Source organism: Chrysochloris asiatica, unplaced genomic scaffold (genome assembly GCF_000296735.1).
Source record: "Chrysochloris asiatica unplaced genomic scaffold, ChrAsi1.0 scaffold00183, whole genome shotgun sequence".
Taxonomy (NCBI): domain Eukaryota; kingdom Metazoa; phylum Chordata; class Mammalia; order Afrosoricida; family Chrysochloridae; genus Chrysochloris; species Chrysochloris asiatica.
The window spans coordinates 2331201-2344259 of NW_006408701.1; the positions used below are offsets into that span (position 1 = coordinate 2331201).

Sequence of the window (13059 nt, forward strand, 5' to 3'; positions counted from 1 at the left end):
AGTATACAACGATGACAGTCAACATAGGATCATGTCCTGTTGTTGTTAGTTGCTGTTGAGACAGCTCTGACTCGTGAGACTTAATATGTGGGGGCTTCAAAAAGTTCATGGGAAAATCCCATTACATTTCCATTCCATTTTTCCATGAAGTTTTTGAAGCCTCCTTGTATACAATGCAATGAACTGTTGCCCAGTCCTGCATCATCCTCACGGTTGTTGGCATGTTTGAAGCCCTACCTTATTCAGGCCATTTCCCTTGTTTCACTGACCATCTGCCTTCAATTTAGTTCAACTCACTGCCATCCAGTTGTTTCCGACCCCTAGTGACCCTGTATGGAGTCCTGGTGTAGCACTGTAGAATAAGCACTGGATTGCTAACCTGCAAGGTCAGCGGTTCAAAGCCACCAGCCACTCCTTAAAAACCCTATATAGGGTCGCTGTGAGTTGGAAATGACTTGGCAGCACTTAACAACAACAGTGACCCTACATGGGGTCTCTGAGGCTGTGAATCTTTATGGGAGTAGAAAGCGACCTTGTACCCTAGGACTCTGGATATTTGATAGCTTTTCTTTTTATACAGTGTTATAAGTTCACAGTGTTCTTTTCAAAACAGACTTTACGGTTTGTAACTGTTTCACATCTTTCAGCCCCACAGAATGGGTATTACCACTGCTGCCTCTACTGTTTGGATTGGTTTGCAAGGTGCATTCTTGGGCCTGATGATGCAATGTGGCTGAAATGACGTGTGCTAAACTAGTGTGCACCTCTCCAGTGGAACTAGACATGCATTTTAAAATGTATATGCATGTAACTCCAGAGTAATTCATTCACATTTCATTAATACTCATTGTAGCTATGAAGGAAGCACTTTACTGCTTTGCTCAACATAAAAATAAAATCATCCACAGAAAAGGTTCCTTTGGTGATGTTCAAGAGCTCAGCTGCTTTCAGTGGAAAGGCAGGGAACAGAAGATCCTATACTCTTTTTGTCCCCATACCCGTTACTTAAGGGTACCCATGAAGACAACCAACATCACACTGGTTTTCTTTGAATGTATGTGGAACCACCACATCATCCCCTCTCCAATTAGGCTTCTTCCAAATAGAATACCCTCTAAACAGCTTGTTAGTTGGTTATGTCTACTATTTCAAGGAGAATCACACAAATTGAGTGGAAAAATTCATCACTGGGGCTTGGTCATGTTTTCTTTTTCTACTTGGTCTATCACCAACTGCGTTAATCTAGTGCTTTCCAATTTTCAGATATGTTATCTCACCTGTTCCAGATAGAACATTTAAAAGTAGATAGGGCAAAACAGAACACTGAATGTAAGAGGCTAAGTATTTCCCCATAGTCAAACAGCCCGGATAATGGTTGGAGTCCAATTCTGCCTCTAGCATTTGTGCGTTTAGGTATGTCATGTTCTCCCTAAGTCTCAGGTATCTCATGTAGGAAATGGGCATGGTGATGATAACAATAGCAATTTCAAAGCCTTTTATGGATTTCAATAAGATAATGCATATTAGCTACCTGATTGCTAGGGTAGCCCAAAGTGCCCCAAAGTCACAGGACTTCTCCTCTGGAACTGCTGGGTCCATGCTGTTGGAGCTGTACGATGCGGCTGACAGAATGTAAGCCGAGCAGCACACATTGAAGGTGATCTTGTACTTACTAATTGTCATGTAACTAGCTGTCCTATTTTTCATGCATCCTCTTTTTCACTTAGTCTTCATAGAAACCCTCAAATGCAGGCACTACTATATACACCTTTTACAGTTTCGGAAACTGAGGCTCAGGTTTGGTAGCTTACTTAGCCTAGGCTTACACAGAAAGTAAGTGGTAGAGAAGGATAGAAGCCTAGGCGTCTAGGCTACAGAACCTATGATATGCTGTGAACCTATATACAGAACCTATGAGATGAGGACAGCACATGCGTCCCTCATCTCACACAACTGAGACCGGATTTGAATCACAGTCATGATTATTACCATAGCTACCGTGCACAGAGCAGTTATTGTTCCCTATTTCCCAGAACTCTAGGCATTTCCCTACAATGATGGCACCATTTGGAAGAGGTTGATGATAGACAGAAAGCATGTCATTTTCACTTGTTTGTCTCTGATCTAAGCTGTACAGAGTGAACATGATGTTCCTGGCACTGTGTCGAGTGCTTTCTGAAGAGAAGACACCTTATTTGAGCCTCCAAACAGCCTTTGAAGGCAGGTACCATCATTACCTCCATTTGAAAGAGGAAGAGGGGACTGAGCTCTGTCAGAGCACCTAGGAATGAACTGCCAGGCAACTGAGAATAAAGCCAAGTGGTCACAGTGGCTGTTTGGTATCAGGAAGGTCAAACTATTCTGCAATGGACCTAACTTTCTCTTTTCTGGTGATTGTTCTTGCTGTTCCTCAGAAAGCTACTGGAGAGCATGACTCCAAGGAATAGGTGACCTAGATCAGCATCAAAATTGAATCCACCATATTGCCTCTTCTCTAGATAAACACAGCTGCTTGAGTCATCGGAGTCTAGAAGGGACAGGGCTGCCAGACAGCCTTTTTTTGGGGAATGCTGGGAACTTGGCTATTTCCTTCTCTCTAGTGGAGTCCAGGTGTGGTGCTGTATAATAAGCATTGGACTGCTAACCACAAGGCTGGCGGTTCAAACGTACCAGCTGCTCCTTGGGAACCCTACAAGTTGGGACTGACTCAATGGCACTTAACAACCACCACGTAGGGTGACACAGGAAGCAGCACAATATAGAGATAAAAGTATGGGCTTTGGAGCCTGCTCGACCTAGGATCACATTGGACAAGTTGTTTGACTGCTCTACCCCTCAGTTTCCTCATCTGTACCTTACTGACTGGTTCTGAGGCTTACATGACTTCATATAAAGTACCTAGAGAGACACAATGGCAATAATAAGTGCAGACCCAATTGTTATCGCTGCAGTAAGGTATCAATAATACGACTGGTGTTTACATCTATGCATCCTTCTCTGGCACATGAAAAAGCTGGAAAAAAAGACTTCTTGAAAATAAAATGCTCAACTATTTGAAGAAAATGGCCACTTCTTGATATCTTCAAATAATTTGGGACAAAAGATGCAGAATAAAGCCACTTGAGGCCACTGCCCACTGCTCTTCCTTTTCTACCTCTCATCTTTTCCTTTGAGACCTCCTTCAAGTTCAACATTTGCTGTGTGGTCCTCTAAGTTAACTCCTGACCATGGACCCCATCATCGCATTCCACATCCAACGATATCACTGTGTACCTAGTCATGTTCTATATAGCGTTGTCGGTTGAATTCTTTCAAACAGACCTGGGTTCAAATTCCATCTTCACCATTACTAGCTATGTAATGATGGGCCACTTACTTAACCTGAGTGTCAGTTTCCTCATCTGTACAGCAGTGACAGTGATACCATTTCTACAGCCTATCATCCTTATCCTCAGACACACAGGAGATATTTAAAAAGTGTTGATTTTCTCAACTGATCTCGATTATAAATTGGATGAAACCTGAAACCACAATTTCCAATACTTGCTTCAAAAAATATACCCGAGTACATTAAACTAATACAGTAAATGCATCACTGGCTTAAAATGAGTTATTGACTTTTCAGGGTGGGGGGGGGGATGTTTAAACATATACTACAATAGCAGATTCTCCAATAAGGTTATGCTTGCTCAACCTCTCTTTTAGAAGCAGATGTCATTATATATGTGAACATTATACTCTGGGTAACAAAACAAGGGGCTACAGGAATTGAGGCACAACTTGTGGGCAGGGGGAAGCTACCACAGATCCATAGTCCCCAAAGGGTAGCGATAACACATGTAAACCTTTCTCTTCGATTAGACAATTTACATCAATGAATATAATGCCTGAGCCCAAAACTGCACTGTTTGGAATTGATTTTAAAGGATAGAATCCAACACATGAGATAAGATGTATGCACAAAGATGCTTAATGAAGGGTTATTTATGATATCCCCAAACACAAAAATCCTAATTAACTTAATGCAATACCATGGTAGTTGGAGTGATAATGTGGTTTTTCTATAGCTATTGATATGGGATGTCAACATCAATTGAACATGATAGTGTTAAATGAAGTTGTTATAAAGCAAAATGAATACGATGTTATTATCAGAGCATACATAACTGTTCATACATAGAGATATCTGGAAAGATGTTCACTAAAATATTAATAGTTATTGTCTATGGGTGATAAGCTTTGCTTTCTTTTTCATATTGTTGGTATTGCTTGAATTTTCTGCCTAAGTATGCGCTTGTCTTTATAATGGTGGGCGGGGAGGGGGATAACAGACTTGTGAAAACGTCTCCTTACAATGTGAGCTGCTTTGTTCCTAGACCTCTCCCACTTTAATTGTATGCCAGGCTCTAGTGTCCTTTCGGCCACAGCCGTCAGCTCTACTCCTTCTAACTTCTTTTGGCTTTCAATCTGGTCAAAATGCCAGGGAACTTTTTAGGGTCTCTTTTAAAAAAAAAAGGGGGGTCTTTGTACCAGCTAGGATGTAAGAAGGTAGCATTATAGCCAGTTCCCTGCCACTGCTTCTTAACCAGAACCTCCTTGACAATGTGTATAAAGAATCCTGAAAACAGTAAGCATCATAAGGGCTATGGGAAATAAGAATGTGAAAATTCTCACAGGGCTATTTTTTCCATCTAACTGTTAGGGATCCTAGTCCCTTGCTCTGAAGTATATACACGATGGGTGGGTGGGTGTGGGTGGATGGGTATGTGTTGGTGTATTTGTATGTGTGTTAAGTGTGTGCCGGAGCCCTGGTGTGGCACTGTGGGTTAATGTGCCAGACTGCAAAGCCGTTTGAACTGCAAGGTTGGCGGTTCAAACTTACTAGCATCTCCTTGGAAACCCTACACAGGGTCGAAACAGACTCGATGGCACTTAACAACAAGAACAAGTGTGTGCCAACAGGCTATCTTTACAAATATTTCCTTTGGGTTTCACTCAAATAATCCAATGGGGTAAATGTTACTTCAGCAATGTATAATTTCCAGCATGTTCATAGGTTTCCAGTGTTACCTCCAACTTTAGTCACCAGAAAACAAACAAACACAACAATGTATAGTTAGACCTTAAAAGAGCTGAAATGCCCATCAAAACATTGGCCTAAAACCATGCAAAAAACCCAAGGGTGTTTCTGCTTCTTATTCTGAATGTGCTGTAAAGACTGAAGATCATTCTTTACCTGTTTTATGCAGCGTAACTGAGATTCAGCAATTCCATGAATGCAAGTTTCGGGTAAAGAACCTTTTAGGTTTCCATCGCTGACCAGTTGGGCTGAAGTACCCCACAGCATTTCACGGACACACGGGGGATTTAAATCTACATGGAAGTCAGCTGAAATCTTACAATTGTTCCTTACATCAAACAAAGCAAGATTGACAAAAAAGGGTTCCACCTGAAAATGAAAACAGTTACATTTTTAAATTACTGCAATACTTTTGGGGTGCAAGGTGGTGATAGTAGGGTTCAGGAAGGAGGGGAACAAACTGCAAGTATTTCTTTCCAATCACTTCAGTTTCTGTGACTACAGTTCCTTTCCAAGTTCAATCCTTAGCAAAAAAAGCATTATGGTTCATTTGCATATAAGAGAGAACATTAAAAAATAACAGACTTTGTCAAATGTTAACTTTGGTCAGGAATAAATATTTAGACATGTTATAAATTCAAAACAAAATACTGAGAAGAAATCAGAAGCTATGTTTTAAAGAACATTAATTGCTCAATGAATAAAATTTAATTCTATGTGTATTAAATTTCCTTAAAAATATGTTATCAATATTAAAAAGCAAAAATGAATCTTCACTTTTGATACGTCACAAATCACAGGATTATACATTTCATACAAGCTAGCATCGATCAACATCAAATTGACAAAAGCTTTGCCCCATCAGCAGTTTTGGAAGACATGATTCCTTTCTACATACAGATGGCATCTGAAAGCTGGTCACAAAGAGATATTTCAAGCCAGATGGCATAAAGATTAACCCTTTGAACACAGAAAGTCTGCTAGTCCATTTCAGCCAGTTTGTAAGAAAATCTATCATCACTATTGTTATTTTTGAAAGGTAAAACTAGGACCAAAAAATAAAGGGGAATATAAAATAACATTTCTTTGAAGATTTTACATTTATAGCTCCAAGTATTTCTAAGTAACTTAAATCATCTGTGACAGATAATAACTTGAATTTCCTCTGCTGAACAAATGGGAATCCACTCGATGAGATCAGTGAATAAGCCTAGAAGACTGCAAAGCACCCGCATCCCAGTGATGGCTTTGGTGTTTCTTACCCATGGATATGAATCAATTTCACAGAAGAAATCATATCCTCTGGTAGAATTCACAAATGTGAAGATTTTCTACATCTTGGGGATATATCCCTCTTTAATGTCAAGGGTCTACCCTACTCTACTTCTGATTGGATAGGACTTTCATGACTCCTCTCAAGATGAAAACATTCATATTTTGGCAAAAGAAGGAGATGGTTGAAAGTCTTCTATGCCAAATTTATTGTGTGATGTAGAAATGGAATTTTCATCCAGTAAATTTGTTCTCAAATGCAATGGCTCAATGGAGGTAACAGAAAAAGATCATACTTACATTTGTGGGTGGTCCCTTAGCATTGTCTCCAACTTGACCCAAGATATTAAAAGTTAAATCATGGCAATTTACCAGGAAACGCTTGTTACACTTTTCTTCAAATGGCTTTATATCAGGTTCAATTCCTGAAAAGTCCAACCTCTATAAAACATTAACAACAACAACAAAAAGCATTAATAAGCAAAAATGGCAGCTCCTGTCATCCTTCATTTTGTTCTTCCTTCATTCAACAAGCCTTTGTGAAGGAAGCTCTTGCAATGAGGTTCCAACACTAATGGAGAACTATTGGAGATGGATGATGAGAGCATTGAAATGAGTCAATGGTAAAAGTCACAAGTCTGTACTATGTCCAGTTGTTGTTGTTAAGAGCTGTTGAGTCAGTTCCTATTCATAACGAGCCTGTACAGGGTTTCCCAGGAGCAGCTGGTGAATTTCAACTGCCAACAACCTTGTGGTTCAAACCAACCTTGCAGTCCAGTGCTAATCCTATAAAGCCACACCAGGACTCTGTACTATGTCCTACAGAGTCCTAAGTGACTCCGTATCACCCCCACTTCTCTGATGTCATCTTTGTCTTCTTTGTTTTGCCTTTTCTTCTCTGTTCCAGCCAGGAGTCCTGCTTTGCTGCTAACAGAAAGGCTGGTGGTTCTAACCCACCAAGCGTTCCACAGGAGAATCGACCTGATGTGTTCCTGTAAGGATTACAGCTTTGGAAACCTTATGGGGCAGGTCTACCCTATCCTATAGGGTCACTGTAAGTCTACTTTGACTCAGTAGCATCCAACAGCCACTGCTCCAGCCACACTAGCCTCCTTGTTATTTTTCCAGCACACCTCAGTGCCTTTGCAGTTGCACAAGCTATTCTGTCAAGGAACCCTCTTGTCCCAGACAGCTGCAGGCTTGCTCCCTCATTTCATTCAAGTCTCTGATCAGCTGTCACCTCCACAGAGAGACCTTCCCTAACTCCCTATAGAGAACTTACAACTGTACATTTCCTGACAGTCTTTGTCCCCTTTTCCTGATTTATTTTTCCAACATTACTTTTGTTTGTTCGTTGTAAAAATGATACACAGGTCCTATGATGGCAGGAAGGAGCTTATGAGTCAGGCTGCTGACCTCAAGGTCAGCAGTTCGAAACTACCAGCCGTTCCCTGCAGGAGAAAGAGGAGGCTTTCTGCTACAGTAACATTACAGCCTCGGAAGCCCTATGAAGGATCACTATGAGTCGGAACCAACTTCACAGCACAAAACCACCACCACCAGCATGACAACAGGAAATTTCTTCCTTTATGAGCTGTTGCTGTTGTTGTTAAGTGCTGTCGAATTGGTTCCGACTCACAGCAACCCTGTATAGGGTTTCGGAGGCTGTAAATCCCTATGGAATCAGAAAGCCTTCTCCCACAGAGCAGTTGGTGGGTTCAAACTCCTGACCTCATGTTTAACAGCCCAACACAACCCACTATGCCACCATGGCTCCCTTATGGGCTATGCAGGAGACAAAACTGACAGCAGAGGAAGTGGGAGGTGTCAGAAATAACACAGTGGGTCTCTAACTTGGGAAACTGGGTAGATCGTGGTGTTATAAACTTGGTCGTGAAATAAAAATGAATAACCAATTTGGGGGAAGGGTAAGTAGAGATGATTAGTTCACATTGGAACACGTTGGGTTTGGGGTACCATAGGCAGGTGGCAGAAAACATGGGACAGGTCTGGGTTGTAGATCTAGATCTGAGAGTCAGTGTAATCTATGGTGAGAAGTCACACAAGGCTGGAATCCTGGGGGCTGCCTACCTTGTAATGATGAATAAAGGGAGAGGCGTCTGCCTAGGAAACTGATAAACACTGAGCTCAGCTTCTAACAGAGCTGGGGGATGTACCCTGGCTGCCTTAAAAGATAAATTTTTTTAATAGTTGGGTATTTCAAAATAAAAAATTAAAAATGTCTTGGGAGTCAAGGAATTCCTCTTAGCAGGAGGAGGACTCTGTCCTTCTTCAAAGAAACTGCTAGAAACCTTATTTGTTCACAAGGTTCAGGCAACCTGAGTTCATCTGTTGATTTTGAATGTCTGAAGAGGCTCACAAGTGAGGAGAAAAATGTAGATTGTGAGACAACTTACTATACTTTCATTAAGGCCCAAGACATGGTAGGCAGGAAATGACTGGGTGAATTGCAGCAGACTATACTTGCCCAAATGGACAACTCTACCCAAGAAACACAAGAATTTCTCTCAATAACCTAAGTAATTCAAGTCAAAACAGGTAGTGTGTGCCGGAAGACTCTTGGATAATTATAGCTGTTCTGACGTACCCTGTATCACTGACAAAATCCTCCTTAAGCAGCCCTCAAGTATATTTGCATGACTGTTTCTCCCTCTCTGAGTCAATTGAGCTAGAAAAGAAAGACAATTATGTGGGACTAGACAGCTCTCTCTGGAACTCTCACTGCCAATGGAAATCGATTCTTATTTCTGCCCATTTATCTGCTCTCCTTTCTGTCTCACTCAGACAGTGGAATGTGAAGAGATAATGGGATCAAATCACCCCAGCCCCCAAATCTTCTCGCTTCTGAGGTCTGCGAGGGTAAATGTTCAAAGTTTGAGTCATCCTTTCCATCAACTGCAGATGATTTCTTAATCTCTAAGGTTAGTGGCAGAAAACATGTCCCTAAACATTGAACTGTGACCAAAAGAAAAGGCCAAAATTATGGGCTGGCACTTCACTTATAAAGAGCACTTAACACATGACAATATGGGTTTCTCTGTGGCAAGACTGCCTTTCATAATCAGCTTTACATTCTTTTTTTTTTTTTTTTTGGCCTTAAAGCTTCATCACATTTGTAAGTTTTCCTCTCACTATAGACTCATTGATAAACAACTCAAATACACAATCTGTTCAGTTCCATGACCACAAAACTACACCACCACAAAATTTTTTAAATGCTGCATTTAGTTTCAACCACAGTCAGTTGGCTCCTTTGTATACAATGAAAGAGCCTGGCATGTCCAATTAGAGCCCAATCCTGGGGGAGTGGGTGGGGGGAGAGGGAGGGAATCAAAGACACACACATGCTGGGAACAAGAATATTTCTGAATGAATGTCTTATAATTAACATTCCCCAGGCCTACTATACGTTTGTTTGTTTTTAAATCATGTAATGCACAGTAAAAATAAATAACACTGCTGCAGAAAAGAATGAAACTTAAAACTCAATTTCTCCAAATAAGTTGATTCTCTCATGATATTTTTACAAAAAAAGGAAGAAAGAAAGAACAACAAAAACTGTTTGTGTGACACATTAACTGAATACTTCTCCATTTGAAACAAAATTAAATTTACATCAAGAAACTGTATGGTGCTTAACGCTGGATGAACTTCCAAACGATGGCCCTGATATCATCTTTAAATCTTATTCCTTAAGCCAGAAATATCCCCTAAAGTCTTCATTAAACCAATCAGTGACTTTGTTTAACTGGTAAAGAATGTGGGCCTTAACTTAGACATTGGTTACCAAAAAAGGGAAGCTATAAACACATGAAGTGGCTGGCTTACAAGCTTTCAAGAATGTGCTTAGTTTCAGAATGAGGTAGGTAAGGTAGAATCCCCACTGAAAAGTTTTCCTTTTGTCCAGATGGGTCTAGTGAAAGAGGATGGGGGAGGATGGGGATAGAATTCTTTTGCTTCAATTGTGAGTAATTGTTACCATGACTAATTGCAATTGTCACAACTGTAAATGTAGAAGATGTGAAACAAAAAGAGGAGAGTAGTTAATCTTTTATTACCTGAACAGAGGACTCTGGAACCATATCAAGAGGGAAGAGCATGAGTGGAATGTGGAATCCTAATCAGAAAAGAGGCAACAGCAGAGACGGAATCATAGGCAATGGTATAGAGAGAGAGAACAGCTGAGGACTCTAGACCCATGGAATGAGAAAGGCTGTGTACCTGCAGGCAGGAGGCTGGCTTGTAAAATTTGCCCTTTGTACATTTAAACAAATAAATATTTTCTGTACATCAAAAAAGGGGGTGGGGGTGGGGAAAACAGAGATAAAAACTGCTTACCGATAGTGCACGGAGGGGATTGTAATCGTTGAATGAAACAAATTGTGATATACTGAGTGTGAAACTGATTTTCTGCCCTGTAAACTATTATTCAATTCACAATAAAAGCTTTTAAAAAACAAAACAGAATGTGGGCCTTGAACACTATGCTTTTTTAATGAACTATCTAGATAGGATCAAACTGGCTACAACAACTCTGGAAAGGTTAGCTGGGAAGCTCAGTGTATGTAAATGGAAGAAGAACTACTCAGAAAGAAGGTGAGAATGGCAGCTCAAATTCAAGGATACAATCAATCTCACTGAATTGTACGCGGGGAAACTATTGAATTGGTTACATTTTGCTATGTATATTTTCAACAACAACAAAATAACTTTTTAAAAAAGGAATTAAGGATGGTGGTAGGATTTTTTTTAATGATTTATTGTGAATTATGTGATAGTATACATGGGAGAACATTAGTTTTACATTCATTCTATGGTAGGATTTTTTTAATTGTGATTTGAGTGGAAGTTTACAGGGCAGATCATCAGTTTTACGTCCAACAAATCATACACTCCGCTTCATTATAATGATTATAATCCCCTCCATGTACCGTCAGCAAACAGTATTTCTCTCTATTCACTTTAGCTCTTTTTTTGTTTTGTTTTGTTTTTTTAAAAACACTCAAGCATATATAATAATTTACACCACCAAAGGGCACCTTCTGCAAGTCTGCCTCCTGGCCACCATCTCTTAGTCCCTTTGTTGTTGTTAAGTACCGTGGAGTCAGTTCCAACTCATATTGACCCTGTGTAGGGTTTCCGAGGCTGTAAATCTTTACGGGAGCAGAAAGCCTCATCTTTCCCCCACGGAATGGCTGGTAGTTTCAAACTACCGACCTTGAGGTTAGCAGCCCGATTTGTAGTCCTCAGCTGCTCCCTTTCTCCATGTCCTCATCTCTGTCTCCATCTCTGGTGTCACTGCTTCTCTGGATAAGGTCTCACATTCTGCTTGTGCTCTTCTCCCTTGATGGTCTTAGGGTCCTGTTTCTGGACTGTACGATTAACTACTCCCCCATTTTTGTTACAAAACTTCTACCTTTACAATTGTGACCTTCACAATTATTCATAACAATTACTCACTATTGAATCATAAGAATCTTATTCCCATCTTCTTTCGCCAGACCCATCTAGACAAGATGAAAACTATTCAATGGGGACTCTATATTCCCGCCCACACTCTTAAACTAAACTCCCTCTTAAAACCTTGTAAGCCAGTCACTTCGTGCCTTTATGGCCCCGTCATTTTAGGTAGCCAATGTCTAAGTTGCCCATCCCTATCTACCCTGTGTACAGAGGGGATAGCATTGATACTTGATGTGAAGACTCTTTCCCTCTGTGTTGGTATTTTTACTACCTCCATGAGTATAGGTCAAGTCCATCAAATTGTAGCAATGTACCCTTGTGTTTCCTTTATATAAACAAAAATTAATTGTCCTTTAGTTGAGTTCTGATTATCAAGGCATCGAGGCTAGGTCAAATAAATGGGTACTATCTGCAAGTTTGGGTGTTCTTGTGCATCTCCCCTCACTTCATATCCAGTGGATGCTTCACTCTCAGCTGTAGCCCCTCTGTGACTATGTCCTTGTCCATGGGCTCAGGTGTTCCTAGGTCTCACCACAAGGATGGTGATAGGATTTTACAATTAAATTTAGAATAATTGTTAGCAGGACTAATTGTGATTGTCACAACTGTAATTGTAGCAGATGTCTAACTAAAAGGGAGGTGTAGTTAACCTTTCATTTCAGGAAAAGACGATCCCAGGACCATGAAACAGGAAGAGCATGAGTGGAGTGTGAGATCCCTACCTCGAAAAGTGGCAACAGCAGAGACAGTGGCATGGAGAGATGAGCAGCTGCGGGCTCTAGGCTCATGGACTGAATAAGGCTGTGTGCCTGTGGACAGAAAGCTGACTAGTAGAATGTGCCCTTTGGGCATTTAAATGAAAATATTTTTTTGTTTTGTTTTGTATGTGTACACCATATTAGAACTTTTGGTTGTCATTTCTTTTTCCTATTTGATTTAATTTAGGAAGCTGATACACACACACACACACACACACACACACAACATACACACACACAAAAGAAAACATTTTAAAAGTCTGTCTTCCGGAAGTAATTTCACTTTCATGTAAAATATTTTCAGTTAGGAAAATGTTTGTAATACATATGGTATACTTTTTCCATCTTAAATACACTAAAGTAATTAGAAAATGTCATGGAATGAATATTAACTAGATACTTCTTAGTCAATAAAAAGTACCTAATTCTCATGAGACCTGGTGTGGTGCTGTAGGATAAGCACTG

The 13059-nt window shown here is 40.3% G+C and overlaps 1 protein-coding gene across 1 annotated transcript in view; it reads right to left on the minus strand.

Moving 5' to 3' along the window:
* DOCK11 (dedicator of cytokinesis 11) overlaps positions 1-13059 on the minus strand; it is a 280134-nt gene that overhangs the window by 133618 nt on the left and 133457 nt on the right. Inside the window, exons 12-13 of the mRNA XM_006872109.1 lie at positions 6653-6793; positions 5237-5449 (exon numbers count right to left, since the gene is read on the minus strand). Of these exons, the coding sequence (XP_006872171.1) occupies positions 5237-5449; positions 6653-6793 (354 nt within the window). The remainder of the gene's footprint in view (positions 1-5236; positions 5450-6652; positions 6794-13059) is intronic.